The sequence below is a fragment of the Bufo gargarizans genome, chromosome 11, assembly GCF_014858855.1.
Source record: "Bufo gargarizans isolate SCDJY-AF-19 chromosome 11, ASM1485885v1, whole genome shotgun sequence".
NCBI lineage: Eukaryota > Metazoa > Chordata > Amphibia > Anura > Bufonidae > Bufo > Bufo gargarizans.
The window spans coordinates 36,522,551-36,546,780 of NC_058090.1; the positions used below are offsets into that span (position 1 = coordinate 36,522,551).

The 24,230-nt window shown below is 46.3% G+C and overlaps 1 protein-coding gene across 1 annotated transcript in view; it reads left to right on the top strand.

Moving 5' to 3' along the window:
* The window catches only part of PELI2 (pellino E3 ubiquitin protein ligase family member 2), a 97,344-nt gene that overhangs the window by 67,434 nt on the left and 5,680 nt on the right, over window positions 1–24,230 (top strand). Inside the window, exons 2-7 of the mRNA XM_044272332.1 lie at window positions 2,677–2,806; window positions 15,626–15,703; window positions 16,970–17,077; window positions 19,266–19,328; window positions 23,203–23,304; window positions 23,893–24,087. Coding sequence (XP_044128267.1) covers window positions 17,069–17,077; window positions 19,266–19,328; window positions 23,203–23,304; window positions 23,893–24,087 — 369 coding nt within the window. The 5' untranslated portion in view covers window positions 2,677–2,806; window positions 15,626–15,703; window positions 16,970–17,068. The remainder of the gene's footprint in view (window positions 1–2,676; window positions 2,807–15,625; window positions 15,704–16,969; window positions 17,078–19,265; window positions 19,329–23,202; window positions 23,305–23,892; window positions 24,088–24,230) is intronic.

The window sequence follows — 24,230 nt, forward strand, 5'->3', positions numbered from 1 at the left end:
TGTCAGACACTACTTTTTCTCTTCATACCTCCTACACTCATTATTCACTCTCTTTGATGAAATCCGTCTCCAGACGAGATGGAATATCAACCCACTGAGGGATCAGGTCACAGCTGCTGCTGGTAGAAGTCAATGGGGAGGAGCTGCAGAAAGGCACACAGACATAGTGTGGAGGAGTTTATCATAGACTAGTGGTTGACACCGGTATAGAAGTGCTTTCTTTGTCATAAATTAGGCACATCTTCCGGCAGTCTGTGCTCTTAAAGTAAAATCTATGCCACCCTGGAGCCAGCTTAGATTTCAGTTGTATTTTATACCAGAAAACTGGCGTAAAAGAAGACTATATGCTGGGCCTGTTGGTCCCATCCATTGTCCCTGCTTGAGAACGTGCAGGTGTGACTTTTTCAGTCCAGAATACTGGCATGGTGGGAATGATTGATTTCTCCAGTCACTGTTTCCTGTCTCCTCCAGTGCTGGATTCACAGCTACATTGTTTATTATTGCTGTAGAAGCATGGAGAGCATTTAGGGTCCATTCACACGTCCGTTGTTTCTTTCCTGATCTGTTCCGTTTTTTGCGGACCAGATCTGGACCCATTCATTTTCAATGGGTCCTGAAAAAAATCGGACAGAACATTATTTTTTTTTTTTTCAGGACCCATTGAAAATGAATGGGTCCAGATCTGTTCCGCAAAAAACGGAACAGATCAGGAAAGAAACAACGGACGTGTGAATGGACCCTAAGAGGGTGTGCTGCAGAGAGATGGGGAGCTAAACCCTTTAAGAAATGGGTCCCTATTAGACTGGGCAATGTTCGGGCAGGACGAGGGCCGATCAGCGATAAACACAATTACACAGGAGCTGTACAAACGGATGAGATAAATGTCATAATGCATTTCGGGGTGCTTTATTATTGATGTATGTCTTTTACGGTCTTCCTAATTGTAAAAAAAAAAAAAAACACTTTACTGTCCTGGCCACATCTAAGGCGTGTTCACATCTGCAGCAGATGTTTTGCGAGGAGCCTGCGTCACAGATTCCAGCAAAAAATAAAATAAAAAATAATGTAGGGGAAAACTGCAGAATCTCGGGAACTGTACCAGAAACCCGACAGCCTCCGTCAGTGGGATCTGACCAGCGACTCTTCCATATCTTTTCTCGTCTTCCTGTATCATCATGGTTTCCAATTTGTGGGAACCTCATACCATGGCCTGAGGGTTCTGATGCTTTAGAGCACTGCGCCCTCAGCTTTTGGAATTTAGGAGGTGTGGTTCCAGGTCAGTGACCCAGCAATGTTTTTTTTTCGGCATGTCCTAAGATGCACTTTAAAAGTTTGTCCAATCTTCCAGTCTTGCAACCTTCTTATGTACTTTTGTTTTCATTCCTTGAAGTTCTGTTTGCTGTCAGTGAATAGAAATGAGCAGAGTCTTAAAAACCCTGCATTGTTAACATTTAGTCATGGTTTCACTTTGTAAAACGCTGACAGACACCACCGCACCTGATGGACCCCGTTGGCTTATATTGGGGGTCCGATGGGGTGTATAGAATGGCATGCAGCCCTAGTCTCCCCGCCAAATCTGTCAGATCCCAATAGAGCGTCAGATGCAGTGTGTACATGGCTTAAAGTGTGTCTCCGTTTGATAGGAATTACATTAGGCCTGATGCGTACGACCATGTGATCCGTTTTGCGAAAATATGAGTGCAGTCTTTGTGCCATCCGCATTATACTAAGGCTACTTTCACATATGCAATTTCCTTTTCAGTTTTGAGATCTGGCAGAGGATCTCCATAGCGGAGGAAAACGCTTCAGTTCTGTCCCCGTTCATTGTCTATGGGGACAAAACTGAACAAACCGGAACGCCATGCATCAGAATGCATTCCATTCCAGTTTGTTGCGTTCTGTGACTGGACACAAAACCCGATGCAAACTGCGGTTTTGAGTCTGGTTTGCGAGACTGAACAAGCCGTATGCGGCACTAAAAACAATGGTGCCGGATCCGTGTTGTGTGTGGTGTTTTTTCTTTCCAGACGTTTTGTTCACTTTTGATTTGATACAATCAGAACCGATACGGCCGGTTGTATTAAATCAAACTAACATTTTCCTCCGGTTTTGAGATCCTCTGTGTGAAAGTAGCCTCACTGACCCATTGTTTTCAATAGGTCCATGATCTGCATTTTGTCGACATAGTCTATCTTTTTGCAAAACTGACATATGGACGCGGAAAGCACACTGCACGTGTCCGTTCTGCGAAAAGATAGACTATGTCCTATACTTATTCTCAAAATGCGGACCATGGACCCATTGAAGTCAAATGTGGATGCGACACAGATAGGACCGTAAAATACATACGGTTGTGTGCATAAGACCGCAATGGTGATCCCTATAGCCCTAAGGAGGACTCTGATAACCGCGTCCCATCATTTTTCACTATTTCTGCATCTCCATGTCGCTGGATAGATTTGGATTAAAGGACCAGATGCAGCTTATGTGGATAAAAATCCTGCTGCTGGTTTCTCCTGAAGAGAAGGAGTTAATACAGCACATGCCCGTCCTAATGATGAGTGTTGTAGCCGATCGCCTCCATAGGATAGCCGTGCTTGCTGTAGGATAGAGGGGGTTGTAATTCCAGTATTACAATGTCCTGTTCTTTAACCCTTTTTGTTCTTGCTCTTGTAGGTACAATGGCTGCCTTCCTAACGGAGACCGAGGCAGAAGGAAAAGCAGATTTGCACTCTATAAGCGGCCTAAATCCAATGGTGTCAGAGCCAGCAGCGTTCACGTGATCTCCACTCCACAGGCCTCTAAGGTGGGTGACGCCATTTACTTGCATTTTTTCTTGCTGTAGGAGGTCAGGATAATTTGTGGGGGTTTTGTGCGGTTCTGTGGCTTTGTTCTCAGTCATGTTGGTTTGCATTGCTGCTGTGAGGGGTATTCTCATCTTATAAAGTAATGGCATGTTGCAGGGATGTGCCCTCGCTTCATGAACAGTGGAGGGTTAAACCTCTAGGGCCCCCCCCCCCCCCCCCACTGATCCTGAGGATGAGGGGCCACATCCAGCTACTGCACCGTGCAATGTGGACCTATCTGAAGTTCACTGCACGGTGGGTGGTCAGGGTGCTGCTGTGAAAGGGACATAGCACTAAATCAGCACTGCGGCCGCTCCGGGATACAGTCACACGGGAGGATTGTCCACTAAAGATTTTGCTTAGATTCCATGCAAAATGGCGAGGACTCTGGCAAAACGTTGCATGTGGATTTGTCGCAGATTTGCTCTGGAATTCACATGATGCATTGCAAAGGCTGTAATCCGCAGCATAAAGTGACCTGCTGCGGCTTTAAACTCCACAGCGCGGGTTAATTTACGCTCTGGATTTTTTCCGCAGCATGCCGATGAGAAATTCCCCTCCACTTCAGTGATACTATAGCACAGAATTGCATCCAGAAAATCTGCAGTGTCTGCTACATGTGAACATAACCTTGTTCTCAGGATCAGTGGAGGTCCCCTTCTCAGAAAAACCTTTAAAACGGTTTTCTAGGATTTTGATATTGATGGCCTATTCTCAGGATACGTCATTAATATCAGAATGCAGGGGTCTGACACCCCCCCCCCCCCACCCATTAGGTCTTACCCTGTAGCCCTGGCACCAGAGGTCGCCACCGGAACTGCACCGGTCTGTCCATTGTGTAGTGGATGAAGCTGGTGACTGCAGCGTTACCCCCATCAGTGCTCCTTCCACTACACAATGGATGGAGCTGTGTGGTTCTGGCGCTTCAGAGTATAAGCTGATCGGTGGGGGTGCAGGGTGTCAGACAGGACAGGCCTTCAGTATCAAAATCCTGGACAACCCCCTCCTTAAGCCATTGCTGCGTTAGTAGGTGGCCTGTTGGTAAAGGTATGGCACCACTGCTGTCCAAAGTCATTGCCTCCTTTGTCGCAACGGTTCAGTCTGAATTTTTCAGGGGGACTCTATACTCCACGTAGGGGTTCCTCCTTGCAGATTATACTTGAGATGGTTATTCATGAAAGGAACCTGGAAATTGATGACCTTCAGATTCTGGCTGTGCCTAAGAAGATAATACAAGATGGATATAGACAGGAATTATCCTTCCTAACGCTGCCAGTGAAATAGACCGCCATATGTTGCTGGCTTCACTCGCTGACATCTACTCGAAACCATTATAATGTAGTCAGAATTAACCTGCCAATATGTTTCTGGTCTGTGGGGGGAAACTGAAGTGCAAGAAGGAAATCCACATTCAAACTGCTTCCAGATGGTACCATGGTCAGAATGTAAACCGTGTCCTCAGCGCGACGTGACGGCCGTGCCAGCCATCGTGCCACCCTACTGCTATTATCAGGACCATTTTCAATGCTGTTACTGTAACATTTTGAACTCCCAGAATGCGGTGACGGCCTACCTGCTGAGAGTTGTAGTTTCACAACAGCTAGAGCACCAGAGCTTAGAGACCCCTGATTTACATGTTGTGACTCCATAGCCTTTTTTATTTTTTGTTTTTAACCTGGTAATTTATTGCTGTCATTTTAATTTGGCTCATTGTTGATTACACAGATGTTTATGGCGCCTTTACATACTAAGGCCTCCTTCACATGTCCGTGTCCGTGATGACATCCATGACAAGATAATTAGTAAGACTCCTGTACTCCACTTTGGTTTTCAAAGTAATGCTTTTATTTTGTGCGGTTCCAGTCAAAACCGTTTTTCGGCTAACAGCCTTCTTCAGTACAACCGGATCGAGCCGCATAAAGTGAAAACTCAAGCATTCAGAGCGGTGTCCCCTCAGAGGGGATCGCCATGGTGATCCGGCATACAGGCCAAAGCCTACCGGAACACACGCCAAACAGGGCCATAGAGCCCCCCTGACACGCAGCTTCCTGCCACCCTCTGAGGGGACACCGCTCTGAATGCTTGAGTTTTCACTTTATGCGGCTCGATCCGGTTGTACTGAAGAAGGCTGTTAGCCGAAAAACGTTTTTGACTGGAACCGCACAAAATAAAAGCATTACTTTGAAAACCAAAGTGGAGTACAGGAGTCTTACTAATTATATATATCTGGCTTGGGAACCATCTCCTAATACCCACGTAATCCAATTGGAGAACTATCCAACCTTTTTATATTGCTTTGACATCCATGACAAGATGGTCAGTGGTTCGTCTGTGAGGAATCTGGTTTGGTCCGTGTCTCATCTGTATTCCATGGACGCTGCTAGGCCAGAACAACCCCTAACAACGACCTGTGAAAACCACGGACCAAACACGGAGGGCATCCCTGTTCTGTCCGCGGTCTTCGTGGACTATAATGTTCATTACGGATCCGTTATCACAAACAAAATAGTGCACGCTTCCTTGGTGTCACTACGGACCAACGTTCATGGAAACCCACAGATTGGATGTCAATGGATGTGTGAGCGATTCACTGCCATGTGAAAGAGGCCTAATGTGTGAAATTTGACTACTTGGGATCGTCACTTTTGGTAGTCGAAATGGTGATTTGCAGGTTTCTTCTGTGTAAATGCAGTCACTCAATGGCTGCCAGTCTAACCCTCTAGACCTGTGACTACCATTACAACTTAATGGCCACGTGTCGCGTGTTCTTCTCAATAGTTGCACAAGCGATAAATCGCCAAATCATACGTCTTTATCAAAGCGTGTAAAGGCCTTGTTCCATTTTGGAGATCCAACTGCGGGATCCAGTGCAAATGCCGGCTGTTGGCAGGACAAAAAACCACTGCACGCAATAGTATAAGCCAGAAATCGGACGGATCACCACCGCACTTTATTGTAGGGATCTGTCCGGATCTTCTAACGGATATGTGAACGAAGCTTCTAGGTGGTGGCTGTTACTGCGTCTTTGAGGTTTATCTCATCAGTGGTCTAGGTGTAGGTCAATGTACTACAGGACACAACCCCTCACAGGGGTGGAGGAAGCATTTATACCCCACATGGGTTTGGATGCCACTACTCCTGTGAGGTCGGGGAATGGCTGCAGCAGTCACAGGACCAAGCTCTTTTTTTTTTTTTTTTGGTGTGTGTTTTATTTTTAAATTGGGCACAAGTTCTGAGACTGGATTGGTCCGCTCCTAGGCCAGACATGTTTAGGGGATCTGTAGTGGTAATATTGGAGGTCCCCATCTCTTGCTCATAAAGCAGGTACAGTATAAGTAAAGTAGTGATCAGCAATACTGGATTTATACAGAGAGCAGACTGTGCTCCACCTCTCCGGGGAGTATAACAGAGTGCTGTTCCCAAATTTTATGGGGGACACAGGTATTTACTGGAAACAGATGTGTCAGGGGAAGCGTCGGGTCCCCCTTTTTAGTGGGACTTCTCTTCCTGTAACTGCTGACAGTCCTCTCCTTAAAGGGGCGGTGCCTTGGAGAAAGTTGTTGGACGGCAGCTCGGGACATGAAGCAGAGCCGCGCTGTGTTTGGTTCTGCTGCTGTCCAGGATTTGTACATGAACATTTTGTTCCCGTTGTGTCTCCAGCTATATAAGGAATGTGATCTGAACACTTGCACATGTGAATTCCACCCAAACATCTGTGGAGAATGTGAGGAAGCGCCGGCCGCCCCCTTGGAGATGGGACATGCATTACATTCTCATTAAAAGACATTTCTGAGGTCACAAGAAGCTTATGCATAATTGAATTTATTGGAAAGTCTGATTCAGTTGCCAGGAACAAAAAAAAAAAAATCTATATTTTCCTCATCCAATATTAATGGCGCTATACGTCTGGCGCATTGTCCCGCTCGCCGGGTGGTTTACAGCTGCTCTATATTGTCTGCACCTATTGTCAGTGGCTGAAGCTAAGGTTAATTCCTGTTGTGTGCTTATATCGTACACCCTATTATATGGGCTGCGTGTAAACCCGCGTACTTCAGCCCTGGGTTCTTAAAGGGGACATCTATAATCCAGGGCACAAAGGGACTAGGATCCTTTGCCCCCTACCGATCCTAACTCTGATATTTCCATGGCTGATCTCGGATGTACTGCTCCATTTAAAGGGTTATCCCATGAACTGCATTTATCACCTATCCACAGGATATGTCAATGGGCTGGCAACCGCCGTGACCCCGAGAATAGGGGTCCCTGAGTCCCCAGTCTGAATGGAGTGGTGGTGCCCATGTCAGCCCCCTGCTCTAGGCACTTCCATGGGACTGAAAGTGCTGTCCCCGTGACTGGAAGAGCGGTCCAGCATACACACTACTGATCCATTCAGACAGGGCATCCCATTCTCGGGACTGCTGGGGGTCCTGGAGGTCTGACACTTAACCTGTGGACAGATGAGAGATGCTGATCGCGGGCCAACCCCACGCGACTGTATGTATTTTGCAGTCCGCAAACGTGTTGCATCCGTTTTTTGTTGACGCATTGACTTTAATGGGTCTGCGGCCAAGAATAGGACATGTTCTATCTGTTTGCGGAACAGACCTACGAATGATCTGTGTGCTTTCTTCAAAAGATAAAACGTCCTTTTCTTGGCTACAAAATGTGGACCAAGGGCCCATTGAAGTCAGTGGGTCAGCAAAAAAAAAAAAGCAGACAACATGGACATGAAAAATGCATACGGTTGTGTGTGTGTGTGTGAGAGGCCTTAACGGTACAGCCAGAGCGCTCCAGACGTGGAAATCTTGGAGGAGCTCTAGCAGGGTATAAGTGATCCTTGGCCCCTCTGGTTTAGAAATCGGGTGACATGTTGCCACTTACCCGTAGACCAGAACTGGCACCTGAGGGGTAAGAGTGCCATCACATATGGGTTAATGGGCGCGGGTATCGCTCACTGCTGCACTGCACATGTCCCGGGTGCAGTCTGGTAATTACCAAAGGAGATCTGATGTGTTCCACTTGTTTCCGTCACCCTTACAAGGCGTAGAGGGGCAGCGCTCCGATGGCTCAGCTCATGGCGAGGCCGGTAGTAGCTCTCATGCAGATTTAGTGTCTAAAGCTTGATGGACAGACCTCGTCTTTTATGAAGCTGTTGTAATCTCATAGGGATCGTAAGGTCCCAGACTAATGGGGATGGGGACCTTCCTGCTCTCCCCTGACAGATGGCTCTTGGATTTTTTGTGCTGATCCTTTTGTTCTGGAGTTAACCCCCAGCGTATATGTGCATTCAGCCGGCTGCCTTTATAGGTGTAAGGGCACATCTGACTTCCCGAACCACTTTGCTTCAGAAGACTGCTGTAACAGCAGGGAATCCGGATTCTCCAAAGCTTTATATTAATTTTTTGTTTTCAAGTGTGTGTCATTTTTGCTTTTGTGTAATATGTTTAACAGATTGTGAATTGTATGGTATCGACAGCCTCGCCTTATGGGGTGTTCCAGGTTCAGGTTATGAAATGCCCTTCCTCAGGATAGGCCATCAGTATCAGATTGGTGGGGGTCCGGCTCTCGGCTGCTTGAAGGACCGTGGCACTCGTGCATGCGTTGCAGCCTCTCTATTGTTTTCAGTGTTATTAGGCACCACCATATTTGTATGTACTGAGCCGTACCTGTGAAACACGGCAGAGGAGAGTGCCATATCCCCTCATTCTGCTAGTCGGACCTCCCAGGGGTTTTCCGAGATTCTCAGGATGGGTCACCAATATGATATAGACAGAGTACAGCTTCCAGCATCCCCTCTTCCTAGGCCTGTAGAGCGCCATGGCCTAGGTACAGCTCCGTTCTATTCATGGAAATGGGGCTGAGCTGCAGTTCCAAGCATGGCCACTATCAAATGGACTGCGCTGTGCTTGGTAAGTTGTGAGGAGGCCATGGTGCTCACTGGAGAGCTGTGATCGGTTCCTGCCGATCTGATATTGATGACCTCTCCTGAGGGTAGGTCATCAATATCAGAATGTTGGAAAACCCCCTCCCAACAGCTCTTATAATCTAAGAACTTTGTCCTATCCACCCTGATCATGCCTGGAAAGCGCCCTCTTAATATCTCAATAAGCCTCCTCTGGAAAATGAGCATCTGTAGACATCGAGAGACTTGCCTGTGAGATTAATTGGCTTTTGATTTGATTTTACAGGAGATGACAAAACAATTAGACAGGAGCGTTAACTGGAGATTAATTTCTCTGGTCATCCAAGTAGAAACAATAAAGCTTCTGCGCGGGTTCCCGCCGCTGTTCTTCCTCCAGATATATGTGATAAAGTAGTGATTGTGGGGGGAAGATTTCCTGGCCGTGATCCCATAGAACAAGGATCAGCAACCTTCAGCACTCCAGCTGCTGAGAAACTACAACTCCCAGCATGCAAACATGTTCGGCTGTTCTCACAACTCCCATAGAAGTGAATGGAGCACTCTAGGAGTTATAGTTTCAGAACATCTGGAGTGCCGGAGGCTGCTGATCCCTGCCATAGAAGAGCATTAGTCAGCCTCTCTATAGCCTGAAATGGCGGATAACGGAGAGCAGTAGACTCAAAGGAAAGAGATTGGTGGGAAAAAGTATCCCATGATTAGTGTAAAAAATGTAAATCTCATATAGGACATGACCATCTCTTTCTGACAAAGCCGGAACCAGTCCTGTACCTCACGTGGATCCAGAGATCTCCCCATTCGTTGCTCTGATAGATTTATTTCAGGCTGGCAGCTCAGGGGATGTGTCCTTTCTGCTGCTGCTCAGGGGCGTGTGCTTTCTCAGCTGCTGGCTGTTAAAGGATGGAACTGAGCATGTTCATCCACCATAGGAGATGGACAGAGACATTAGGAAAAATGGCAAACAGCAGGTGGCGCTGTACAGACAGATTTTATTGAATAGCTCAGTAGCTGTACTGAATTTTTAATTGCATCCAATCACACAATTGTTCAGATCCAGGTGCTGGTTTGAAAACTAGAATAATTTTTAGATAGTTTCCTAGTTGTGTGGCTCAAAACGAGTTAGGCGTTGCATGCCAGTAATTGCTGCGAAGCCGGGACGTTGTGTTCCTTTTAAAAAGAAATTTAGCATGTTAATGTTTCCTGGCGTCATTGTGGATACATCTTGGGGGTGTGCGCTGACGTTTTATATAAAACAGATCCGTTTTGTGATGCGAGCCGCTTGTGTTTTTCCGCGTCTCTTGTTTCGGACTGTTTTGCTTCTTCTAAACAATCTTGCATTGTTATGTGGTCTTCGGCCAAGGAGGGGAAGATGAGTAGGAGTTCTCCCAGCCGCCTGCATAACTTCTCCGAGCTGAATCCCCAGAACACGCACACACCCTGTTCTTAACCTTTCTTAGACCCCAAGACTTTCTTCTAAGCCTCTGCGGCTTTACATAAGACTCTGTGAAAGGTGTGTTCTTCTGGAGGTATTACCATCAAAGGAGATTACGGCTGAGCTCTGCTATGTAAGGGATCCTTCTGCCTTGATCACATATAACCTTGAATGCCTCGGTTCCCAGGGCACAAAGTGAAGGCTAGCCACGTAATATAAAGCAAGACTTCTAGATTTGCTCTTTTCTTGTCCAGATAATTTGATAGTTTAGGAATATGGTTTTGCAGATGTAATCCAGATAGAGGACCCGTTATGTAATATTACAGTGTTTTATTACATTTCTGCTGGTTGAATAGATTGCTATTCAGTGGCCATCAAAACTTGGAAACTGCAGTAAAATCCACGTGCCGTGTCCAGGAAGTTGAGATGTAGGGTGCTGTTTGCAGTGATATTCATAATGGACACGACCACTGCCTCTGCTCCTTATACCGTGCTTATTGAGTGCTATATGTTTGATAACAGAGAGGAGAGCAACTGATTTAAAGGGGTTGTCCAGTTATGTCCAAGAGACATAACTACTTTTTTATTTTATTTATTTTTTATTTTCCGGGTCTGCTGTAGTGTGAGGGTCGTGGTGGTGTGTAGCACTTCCGCCAATCACACAGGAAGTGCCCCCTTAGTGCTTCCCTTCACAGTAGGATGCCCCCCACAGTATGATGCCCCCTTAGTCCCCCCCCCCCCCAACCCCTTAGATGACCCCCCTCACAGTTATTGCCCCCTTTTAGCAGTCTCCTCACAGTTTGGCCCTTTAGGTGGCCACTATCACAAAGTTTTTCCCACCCTTAGGTGCCTCCAGTTATAATACATGCCTACCCCACATTCCCCTAACAGAGTGGGCTATGTCCGCTCCTCGCTAGCTGTGACTCGGCACAGGAGGAGTGATGACATCACTACGTTTCGCCTGCATGCACTGAACTACTGACAGCAGGGGAATGGTGTACCTCCTGAGGATGCAGATACCGCTGAATACAGGGTTTGAACAGCTGGCCACTGCGGTCTGGATTTGGACCATGGTCCGCCAGTTGAGGACCCCTGCCATAAAGGGACTCTCCTCTATAGAATTTTTGAATTCCTGATCGGACAGTCGTTTGGCGTTATATAACTAGTAAATGCCCATTATCATTATTTTTTTTTTTTAAATCACTTTAGATGTCAGGATTTCCCTGAATCGGTGAGCTGCCATGTGGTGTTGTCCACATGCCTTGTTTGCTGGCTTGCCTGGTAGGGGTTGTAGTGGCGGCCATATTGGTTGTCAATAAACTACTAAAAGACAGGGCGGATAAGAATTCCTAACCACTTGGAGCAGTGCTTAGATCTGCAGACGGTTGTTTCCTCTCCTTTGTGTTTTATCTCCATTACCAAAGGCGGTGCTTTATACTGTCGGCCGTCTGTGCTCAGTAAAGTGTATTTTCTCTGTGGGAAACTTTTTATCTCGGCACCAATAAACAGGCCGCGGCTCGCTGTCACACTGGGAATGGAATTTTTTACATTTTTGTCCACCACTCCTTTCTATATACAGAGGGGAAGCTCCCTCAGGCTTTAATTTCAATCTGTCATCCAGGGAGTGTGCGGATTATATGTAATAATGGATGATATATAATGCACCCTTTCCTTGCCAGTTCAGTTTTTTTTAGTTTTCTTCAAAATTCTTGAATGTTAAAGGGGTTGTCCTGTTACAAACACTTCTCTACTATCCACAGGATAGGGGATTTGTCTGATCAGCTGGGGTCTGGTGCTGATCACAAGCACGGAGGAACATCGGGCCCCCATTCTCAAGATCACTGGGGACCCCTGCTCATCAGATACTTATCCCCTATCTTGTGTGTGTGAAGGGATATTCCATTTAACTTACTAACGGTCACAATAAAATTGGAAAAACCCTCCCAAAAAGCTTAGTTGGCTCACAACTCAGGCGACACCATTGCATTTTTAACCCCTTAGTGACATAACTAATTTTAGCCTTAAAGGGGTTCTACAGTTTGTTTTAACTGATGATCTATCCTCTGATCGGCGGGGGTCCGACACCTGGGACCCCCGTCAATCAGCTGTTTAAGAAGGCAGCGGCGCTCCAGCAGTGACGTGGCCTTCTCACTGTTTACCGCAGGTCCAGTGACGTCACGACTAGTATTAACTAGCGTGGGCGGGGCTAAACTCCATTCAAGTGAACAGAGCTTGGCCCCGCCCAGGCCAGTGATATTAGTTGTGACGTCACTGGACCAGCGGTAAACAGTGAGAAGGTCGCGCGCTGCTGGAGCGCCGCTGCCTTTTCAAACAGCTGATCGGCGGGGGTCCCAGGTGTCGGACCTCTGCCGATCAGATGCTGATGATCTATCCCAGGGCTGGCCAACCTGTGGCTCTCCAGCTGTTGTAAAACTACAACTTCCCATCATGCTTTGCTGTAGGCTGATACCTGTAGGCAGTCTGGGCATGCTGGGAGTTGTAGTTTTGCAACAGCTGGAGAGCCTCAGGTTGGCCAGCCCTGGGATAGATCATCAGTTAAAACAAACTGTAGAACTCCTTTTAAGGACCAGTAACATTTACCCCCCTCCCCCTTTGTGTTCCAGCAGTCATAACATTAAAAAAAAAATCTGGATTTTGTGGGATAAGTTGTAGTTTTTTTAGGAACCATTTTAGGGTACATATAGTGTATTAAATAACCTTTTTTGTTATTTTATTTTTAGGGATAAAGATAAAATAATAGTAAATTTAACATTATTTTGTGTAATGTATTTACGGTGTTCACTGTGTGGTATAAGTAACTGTATTCTGAGGGTCAGTACAAATATGATTATACTATATATTACTATTATAATCTCTACATCAGAAGAAATAGCTGTTAGAGCTGAAAGTGAGAAAAACAGGTTTCACTGCTTTCACTCCTCAATTAATAAAACGGCTACAGTGCTGCCCATAATTATTCATACCCCTCACAAATTTTGACTTAGTTACTTTTATTCAACCAGCAAGTATTTTTTTGACGGGAAATGACATGGGTGTCTCCCGAAAAATAATAAGACTATGTACAAGAGCCATTATTGTGGGAAAAAAAAAAACATTTCTCAGCTTTTATTTACATTTGAGCCAAAAGTGTCCAGTCCAAGATTATTCGTACCCTTCTCAATAATCAATAGAAAAGCCTTTATTGGCTATTACAGCAATCAAACGCTTCCTATAATTGCAGACCAGCTTTTTGCAGGTCTCCACAGGTATTTTTGCCCATTCATCTTTAGCAATGAGCTCCAAATCTTTCAGGTTGGAGGGTCTTCTTGCCATCACCCTGATCTTTAGCTCCCTCCACAGATTCTCAATTGGATTCCAGTCTGGACTCTGGCTGGGCCGCTCCAAAACATTAATGTTGTTGTCCGCCAACCATTTCTTCACCACTTTTGCTGTGTGTTTGGGGTCATTGTCATCCCGAAATGTCCACTGGTGCCCAAGGCCAAGTTTCTCTGCAGACTGCCTGATGTTGTCGTTGAGGATCCTCATGTATTGCTCTTTTTTCATGGTGCCGTTTACTGTGATTAGGTTCCCTGGTCCATTGGACCCCCAAAGCATTAGGTTCCCACCACCATGTTTGACAGTGGGGATGGTGTTCTTTGGGTTGAAGGCTTCTCCTTTTTTACGCCAAATGAAGGAAACATAATTGTGACCAAACAATTACATTTTTGTTTTATCTGGCCATAACACAGAAGACCAGAAGTCTTCTTTGTCCAGATGAGCTTTTGCAAAGGCCAAGCAAGCTTTTGTGTGCCTTATCTGGAGAAGTGGGGTCCTCCTTGGTCTGCAGTGTCCGTTGGATTGTCCGCCTTGAGACATTGCCACCAGCAGAGCCCAGATTCACCAGGATGGCCTTGGTGGTGATCCTTGGATTCTTTCTCACCTCTCTAGCTATCCTCCTGGCCAGCACAGGTGTCTCTTTTGGCTTCCGACCACGTCCCCTGAGATTTTCCACAGTGCGGAACATCTTGTATTTCTTGCTCAAATGTAAATAAAAGCTGAGAAATGTTTCCCCCCCCCCCCCCCCCCCCCCCCCACAATAATGGGAAAAAATTACTTGCTGGTTGAATAAAAGTAACTAAGTCAAAATTTGCCAGGGGTATGAATAACTATGGGCAGCACTATATATATATCGTGTGGTGGAGATAATGCCGTGATTCCTGAAATGTCGGCTCTCAAAAAGGACTAGGCCCATATCTCTAGCTGCTACCAATCCCGAGATATTAGCAGCTATAACAGCCCCCACCCCCTCGCCTTGCTGCCAGAGCTCTGCTCCTCCTGAACTATAAACTCAAAGCCCCAGCAGGACTTGAGCAAAACTGGGGGTTTTCCAGGACTTCCCAATGCCCCCACCAATACTCTGAGCAGGGCTGTCAGTGGGAGAGCTGCTGTTTGTTAGCAGTTCTAGCATCCTGATTGGCGGGGGAAGCCTCGCTCTATGCCCATATACCCTAAGGTAAGGTCACACATCTTATCCAGATAAAAATCCACACAAAAAACAAAAGCCATTTTTGTTGCATGCAGATTTCATTGCTGATTTTGTGCGGATTGAGCTGTGGCTTTCACGTATTAGGCTTCTTTTTACACCTGCGTTCGGTGCGGATCCGTCTTGTATCTGCCCAGACGGATCCGCACCAATAATGCAAACGCTTGTATCCGTTTACATTATTTTTTATTTTTTTTTAAAGTCTAAGTCAAAACTGATCTATCCTGACTTGCATTGAAAGTCAATGGGGGATGGATCAGTTTTTAATTGCACCATATTGTGTCAGTAAAAACTGATCCGTCCCCATTGACTTACATTGTAAGTCAGGACGGATCTGTTTGGCTCTGCATCGTCAGGCGGACACCAAGCGTTTTGGTGTTCGCCTCCAGAGTGGAATGGAGGCGGAACGGAGCCAAACTTTTGAGCGGATCCTTATCCATTCAGAATGCATTGGGGCTGAACTGATCCGTTTTGGGCCGGTTGTGAGAGCCCTGAAACGGATCTCACAAGCGGACCCAGAAACGCCAGTGTGAAAGTAGCCTTACGATGAATGGAATTTGTAGCATATCGCCACGTATACCTCAACATATCGCCACACCATCCTGCATGTGAAAATCTGCAGCATGCATTGTACTGTGGAATTTCTGTGCGGATGCCTCAACCTAAAATCCTGGGAACAGGCAACACTCGAAGGGGGGATTGTCTGATATCTATGAAGTCAATGCCATGAACAGAATACCATACTGTAGCTATATAGCTGTACTATTTCTCATTACTCTAGCATAGCGTAGTTACTGGGGGAAGGGTCTCTCTCCAGGCCTTTAGACTACTGCCAGCTGTGCCTGTTTCCTACGTGGATTAACCTGTTTAATTTTGGTACGCAGGGTCTATGTATACAGAATGAAGGGAGCAGCGCTGATAGTGTGCAGGCGTGCGCAGTCTCACACAGTCCTGCAGAGGAGGTGAGGCAATATAGCACATACTATAAGAATATCTGACAGATGTCACCGCTATGTATAAGGCTGCATTTACATGTGCTGATTATTGCTGCAGTGGAGGATGGCGTAATATAGCGGTTTCTCAAATCTGAGCGTGATCTAAAACCTCATTGGGAGCCATTTATCATGGCCCTGTACACCAGAAACTGGCGTAAAAAAAAGTTGCAACCCAGCGTTTTTGCAACTTTCTGAATGCCACAGCGCCTGTAGTTAGCTAACCTCGCTACTCTCTGAAAAGGCACATTCACCATCATCTTCACCAGTTTTTCTGGTGTAAATGATGACTAGCCAGAGTAGATTTCAGTTTAGGCGCACCTCATTTATGACTAGGCCTGCACCTTGTCATAAATTAAGCGCACCCTCCGGCGGTGTGGGGGATATATTAGCCCGGTGTAAAAAGTTGCTGTTTGATAAATGACCCCCATGGTGTTCAGCTGGCATCCTTCAAATCCAGTGCAGTACATGTGCCACTCATGGTCCGTTCAAGCTGTGACTTTGTTTGAGGCATGTTCACATAGCAAATTTGTGGTCCTCGGGTTTCTGACGCAGATTTGCATTTGTACATGTCGTGGGGCCTAATCTATATGGAGCTGAAGGAATGGACATGTCAACTGAACTATGGGGTGGATTACCATTAAAATCAGTAGGGCACTGATGTTAGTATTTTTTGTTGCAAAAAATCTTCCATGTCAACATACCCCAAGTTAATACCACACAGTAGTGCCAGCTGCTGTTGGCTTCAATTGTCCTGGTCTCATTGTAAGGCCTCATGCACACGACCGTTCCATTTTTTTGCGGTCCGCAAACCGCGGATCTGCAAAAAACTGAAGCCGTCCGTGTGCCTTCCGCAATTTATGGAACGGGTGGCCCATTGTAGAAATGCCTATTCTTGTCAGCAAAACGGACAAGAATAGGACATGCTATATATTTTTTTGTTTTTGCAGGGCTTTGGAACGGAGCAACGGATGCGGACAGCACACTGAGTGCTGTCCGCATCTTTTGCGGCCCCATTGAAGTGAATGGGTCTGCATCCGAGCCGCAAAAACTGCGGCTCGGATGCGGACCCCAAAAACGGTAGTGTGGATGAGGCCTTATTCATAGATTGCCATGGTAGACCCCCTCTGTCCAGTGACGTGGCACATAGCACGCTGTCAGCATAGTTTTTGAGAACCTGTTCTGACTTTTTCACCCGTGTCGTCCCATACATAAATGTCCTTCTTATGAATTTAGCTGGCACCAGCTGGCGGCAGTGTGACAGGCAGTGACCTAGCGCAGGGCAGCTCTGGGCTGCAGAAGACCTTAGCTTGCCCAGAAGATGAAGCAGCGGACATGTCTCAGGTATATTGGGAGCAATGCTTTATTGTATTGGACTAAGAGTTATACAACAGCGTATGGCAATGCAGGTTCTGTCCTCACATTATGGCAGCCAGTTGTGCAGACTTGTCTTGTTTTTTACTTATTTGGGTTACAGACTAAATAAAACTGAAGTCTATCCAATGACCTCTTGTGAATGGGGGGCTCACTGACCCCCAACGGCAGATGTCAAGGAAGCTAGGTATAAAGGCCCTTACACCTGCAGATAGTCGCTAAGGTCATCTCTAACAAGCCTTCATATGAACGCTCGTTAGCGATGATCTGGCAGTGTAATACTGCCGTCGAATACACAAGCAAACATTCGTTCATAGGGTAATCAAAGTCTTTCAACATGTTTAAAAATAGTTTGCCGTGTAATCAGCACTCTGCTGCCGGCAAACAATGAATCAGTATGGGGACGAGCGATGGAATATTGAGGAGGAGATTGCTGCATGTAATCGCCTCGGCTACCGCACAGACGATTGCCGGGAAGAAACGCTTCCCTCCTGACAATTGCCTGCAGAATCTGTATGTGTAATTGGGCTTTTAGGCTACTTTCACACTTGCGGCAGAGTGATCCGGCAAGCAGTTCGGCAAAACGTATGCCAACTGATGGCATTTGATCATGATCAGTCTTAAAAATGCCTGATCAGTCAAAAAAATGCATTGAAATGCCAGATCCGTCTTTCCGGTGTCATCCGGCAAAACGGATCCAGCATTTATTTTTTTTCACCTTATTTTTTTCGGTCTGCGCATGCGCAGACCAGAAGGGCGAATCCAGCATTCCGGTATTGAAAATAAAATGCCGGATCCGGCATTCAGGCAAGTCTTCAGTTTTTTGTCGCCGGAGATAAAACTAAGGCCTCTTTCACACTTGCGTTGTCCGTATCCGGCGTGTACTCCACTTGCCGGAATTACACGCCGGATCCGGAAAAACAAGCAAGTGTACTGAAACAAGGGTACTGTTGCAAGTGTACTGAAAGCATTTGAAGACGGATCCGTCTTCAAATGCTTTCAGTGTTACTATGGCAGCCAGGACGCTATTAAAGTCCTAGTTGCCATAGTAGGAGCGGGGAGCAGCATACTTACCGTCCGTGCGGCTCCCGGGGCGCTCCAGAATGAAGTCAGAGCGCCCCATGCCCATGGATCATGTGATCCATGCGCTTGGGGCGCCCTGACGTCACTTTGGAGCGCCCCGGGAGCCGCACGGATGGTAAGTATGCTGCTCCCCGCTCCCAACTACACTTTACCATGGCTTTAGCGTCCCGGCAGCCATGGTGACCATTGAGAAAAAGCTAAACGTCGCATCCGGCAATGCGCCGAAACGACGTTTAGCTTAAGGCCGGATCCGGATCAATGCCTTTCAATGGGCATTCATTCCGGATCCGGCCTTGCGGCAAGTGTTCCGGATTTTTGGCCGGAGCAAAAAGCGCAGCATGCTGCGGCCAAAAGACGTTCCGTTCCGGAACTGAAGACATCCTGATGCATCCTGAAGGACGGACTGTCCATTCAGAATGCATTAGGATAATCCTGATCAGTATTCTTCCGGCATAGAGCCCCGACGACGGAACTCTATGCCGGAAGACAATAACGCAGATGTGAAAGAGCCCTTACTGTTTTCTCTTTTGCCTGATCAGTCAAAAAGACTGAACTGAAGACATCCTGATGCATCCTGAACGGATTGCTCTCCATTCAGAATGCATGGGGATATGCCTGATCAGTTATATTCCGGTATAGAGCCCCTAGGACGGAACTCTATGCCGGAAAAGAAAAACGCTAGTGTGAAAGTAGCCTAAGACATTTTCACTTCATCATGGCCTCTCCTTTGTTCTCATGCGAGATAAGTTGAAACTAAAGGCGTTTCCTCTTGCCCATGAAATCCTGCATGCTCAGCCTAGCTGTCTGTATGGCCTATGGGGGTATATGATGTCATAGATGGGGATCCCCTGCCTCGAACCCCCTTGTATCTTCCAGAATGCTGTGGTAGACCCACCATGTGCATGCATTACATGGACGGCCATTCACTATAGTACCTGCTATTTGTCTAGACTCTGCATCCCCGGCAATAGCGATTGGTCACCAGGGTCATCCTTCTTTGAAGGTAGCCCCTTTACTCCAAACCTTCCAGTGTATGACCTGAACCTAATCCACGTTTCCATTGTGCTCACTGTAGGAGCATTTGGGTAGCAGCTCAGATGATGATGATCACCAAATAGATCTTGCCCGCCGTTTCCAGGTAAGCAGCTCATAGAAAGTGTTATTTAGATATACGAATTCCAGAGCCTAGCTTAATGAATCCTATCCGGAAATGTCTATGGCTGTGTGACAACCTAGATATTTTAAGTTAATTGGTTTTCTGGGATTTAACTATTGGTATCCTATCCCCACTCCCCAGGATAAGTCAACAATATCTGATCCTATGGGGATCTGACTCCCAGCACCCAACCAGTCAGCTCTTGAAAGAGGCCATGGCGCTCGGGTGAGTGCTGCGGCCTCTTCTCGGCCTGTAACATTATGTATATGGGTCACATGGCCTTTCCTCATTTCAGTCCGAGTCTTTAAGTAGTTAAAGTACCCAAATGGATCTCCACGTCTCTCTTAGCCAGAATAACCTACATTGAGGTAAGTGCTATCTCTTAGCCACAGATTCTGTCTGGAGGACCCGACGTGTCCTTACATTGTATGGACAACTCGTGCACCATGTAATGCTTCACCCACAACCTGTAGGTGGCACTGCAAGGAAATTTTAAGTTTTTAGAAAGTATTCAGGACTTGGGTGCACAGAATCTGAAGCCAGCACAAGGAAAATGGGTATTTTATATTCACGTACAGTGGAAAAAATCTGTGCAGAATAATAAACATCCTTTGTATTTTAAAGTCTCCAGCGCACGGATGGACATGGTGGCGGGTTAAAACTACTGGGTGATAATAGGGCTGATCCGTGTGTGGGTTCTCTGGAGCTTCAACTGCAGAAATCGGGCCTCAGGCAAATCATGAACATGTGAACATACTCAAAGATTACAGCTGATGACTGTGGGTCCTGGCAGTGGGGGACATTTTGTGATCGGGAATCCCTCGAAACACAAAGGGATTGTCAACAGCTGACAACCTCTAGTAAAAATAAGTGGGATGAGGCTGGGTTCTTCATAGATCTTAACAAGCAAATGCACCTCTAGCAACCTGTGATGAGACAACCCGCCAATTGAAGTTGCCGTTGGATGCAGTGGCCACTACGGGAAAAACATGGTATTACATCTGACCACACAATACATGAATGGAGCAGGGTCTGTACCCACCTCCGGATGTCCCTATGGTATGGGGTTGTGGAGAGGAGACCGCTCATGTAAGAGAAATGCTTTATTGTCTCTCTTTCTGAAGATTTCTTTTCTGCCGTCTTGATTCCAATCGATTCCACTCCATCGTCAGCCATTAATTAATCCCCGTTGTGGCTTTCAGCGGATGCTACATAATTTATGAAGGATTCAGTTACAGAGAATCGTTTAGCCATAAATATTATTTACCAAGCAGGCGCTCGCTCTTCTAGACCTTTAATTTGGTTAATTCAATCTGCTTTTCTATATTGGCCGTCTGCTGCTAGTCTACCTCTACTCGTGGAGAGGACGCTGCCGCATCGGGGGGCGAACCGCTCTTCGCTCGCACATAGTGGCTGATCGGCGAGAATGTAGATTTCATTTGGAAGTATGGCAATTATTCCAGTTGTACTTTTTCTCTTGGCAAATGCTTGAGTATAACTGGACCAGTCTTGTAGCAAATTGTACAGATCTGGGATCAACGGTGTTAATATGATAACCACTGACGGCTGGATGCCTGTGTGTAGCGCCTTGTGCTCGTCACCTCTCCCGACATGTCTGTTCTAGTAAATGCTTGCATGCCTCAATAAATAACAGTTCTGGCGGATGTTTTCTTAATATTCTGAGTTGTGCTGTTCCTCTGTTGTTCCTGCTAGAAATGTGTGCATCAGTTGGGGGTCTGTCCACAGTCTCGCACTGTTCTGTAACTGACTGTGTACAAACGCAACCCTTTAAAAACTGGGTGTCACCATTACCTAGGACAATTTGTCCATAAATACTCCGGAGGAATAACAAAGGAACAACCCCACACACAGTTATAGGAAAAGATGTTCCAGAATTGTTATTTCATGAGAAATACAAGTAATTACCAAAGTCGACAATTAAAGGGGCTGTCTAAGATCCCCCTTGTTTTTTAGCTAAATTCTTTGACCCAATACACGAATCCTACTCTCCTGGCTCCTGCACGCTGGCTGTATTTGGCGATCTTCTGATTTACGTGTGGACCAGGGTCACTTGCGCCAATGACTTCTCTCAGCTTTGACATGTCCTCAAGTGACATGACCCACCAGTGATGTGATGCTTGGGGGGGCATGTCACCGCTGAGGCCAATTCCCATCTGCAACCCGGTTGAAAGTAAGGGCCAGTTCACATGACTATGCTTAAAGTGCAGAATACGCATTTTTAAAAAAAATTTGTAGTTTGTTTTTTTTTGTGCAGTTTGACGCTTGTTTTTTTTTTACAACGCGGGTGTTCACTTCAATACAAACCTGCATTTTTCAGCTTCATGAGGATCTTACATCTTGCTGTTTTTCTGCTTCCCATTCATTTCAGTGGGAGATTCTGCTTTCCCTTGAAATGAATCAGAGGCTGTTTTGAGGCGTTTTTTAGAGCAGAAATGTTCCAAAAAACTGTGTGAACGGAGACTAAACAAGCCTAGAACAGGAAGATTGCCAAATGCAGGCGAGGCCAGGACCGCCAGATTCTTGTATTGGGTCAAACAGTCTAGAAGGGCTAACTAGAAAAATGAGGGCATCCTGGACAACCCCTTTAAGAAGCAATGACTGTGTTGTTTCACTAAGACACGTCCGTGTGCTCTGTTGGTATATATGGATGTCAGAGGGGCAGGGGCTTGTAGAGTGTGCGCAGTGTAATATTAACGGATGGTCCCATTCAAGGGAATCCTACTCTCGTGGCCCCCTGGCTGGCGATCTTCTGATTCCAGGCTTGTTTACCTTGTTTACCTGTGCTGCTGCAGTCAGCGACTGGTCTCAGCGGTGACCTGTCCCAAAGTGGCACGTGTTCCACTACTGCTTGTCCCATTCAAGTGAATGGGATGAGCAGTTGTAATTACACTGCTGCAAAGGAAATGGCGCATCCGACCTCTTCAAATAGCTGATCGGTGGTGGGAGTCGGACCCTCGCCCTTCTGATGTTGATGACCCACCCTGAGGATAGGTCATCAATATCTTTGCCCTACATAACCCCTTTAATAACAAAAATGAAGTATCTGTTGCTATGGACGTAATAGGTGAGTTGCAGGTAGAGTGCTTTGGTTTTTGTGGTGAGGGCCCTGGATGCAGTAATGTGACCAGTAAAACTCCAAACCACTGGATGTAGATACTTGGTTATGATGTCTCTTACACATAATAGTTGGTAATAATGTGTTTTCAGTGTACCCAACTTGGTCTCTATTGTGAACACATGCATACTCGGCCAAACTGAGCATGCATTTGTATGCTGGAGTATTGGTGGATCGACAGTGGGGGACACGAGTGGAACAATCACTGTAATTTTGGATTAGAAGGAATTCTAGATCACTGGTTGCATTCCTGCCAATGGCCACATTATTGGGCCCGTTATTGGCAAGTTTCCTTTGGGTGGGGGTAAGTGTCCCCCTGCTGAATGCATAAAGTATAAGTCCTCCGAGTCTGTACTGGCTGATGTGGTCGGTACGGCCAAATCTCCTAAAGAAGTTCTGTGGTAATCTGTTATCTGCAGGTTAGGTATGTGTGCGAGATCCCCTTTATAAACCTGTACCGTAACAAAAGGTGGAATTCCCCTTTAACGTCTCCACTAGGTGCATATAAAATGGTTTTCCCACTAAGGATCTGATTCCCCCCCCACACACACAATCAGCGCTCCTCTTGTCTATGGGCTTAGGGCTATATAGAGGCAACATTTTGAGTTGCCCCCCCGGTACTGACGCTGTGTGACAGTAACTGTGGGAATGATGACATTTACAGAGAGAGATCCTCATTAAGTGTTTAATTCATAAACGTCTTTTTCTTCCTCTTGGCAGGCGATCAGCAGTAGAGGGCAACACAGCATCTCCTACACGCTGTCCAGAAACCAGACCGTGGTGGTGGAGTACACGCACGACAAGGACACCGACATGTTTCAGGTGCCCATCTTACTGCATGATATAAGACGTTTGGTCTGTCCTAGAAATCTGTGTGCTGCTTTGTAAAATTTTGTAGCAAATTTGCCCCAGATCTCAGCCTGAGCATTGGAAGGAGTGAAATCTGCACTGAAAATCCTCCGCAATTGACCTGCTGTGGCTTTTAAAATCAGGTCAATTACTTAGCTGGTACTATATTACAAGGAAAACCTGCACCATACTCGCTGTATGTATGTGGCCTTAGGGTGCAGCCACGTATGGTTTTGTAAATGGTGAAGATTTTCATAGAAATGGTTTGGGTTTGCCACACATTTCACCCTCTGACCTGGACCAGTACTTTAATGGAGGTAATCTTATCACGGGTGGTATACTGCATCACCCCTGCAGTGGTTCTGAACTTCTTACTAGTCGGTGGCCATTCATGGCGTACATGGACTCGCCGAGTCCTTTTCATGCTAGGTGATGAGTATAGCCATGTTGCTTGGAGCCCGGATCTTTTACATTCTACTTCCCGGTAAAATAAATGACATGGTGCCCGCACGGATTCCTTTGTATTCATAGTAATCAACCACTTGTTTCTGGATTTTGTAGATTGGAAGATCGACAGAAAGCCCGATTGACTTTGTTGTTACGGACACAATATCTGGTAACCAGAACGATGAGACCCAGATAACACAAAGTACCATCTCCAGGTTTGCATGCAGGATCGTCTGTGACCGCAATCTACCGTACACGGCGAGGATCTTTGCAGCGGGGTTCGACTCTTCAAAAAATATCTTTCTTGGTGTAAGTATTGGTTATACTGTACTGAGGTTATGGCGACACAAGGCCCCATCACAATTTCAGGCCATGTGTTTGTAGAATCGCTTGTTTATCAGCACCTATCTGCAGGATGAAAGACGCCCAGTTATCAGCAGCACGGCTCCCTG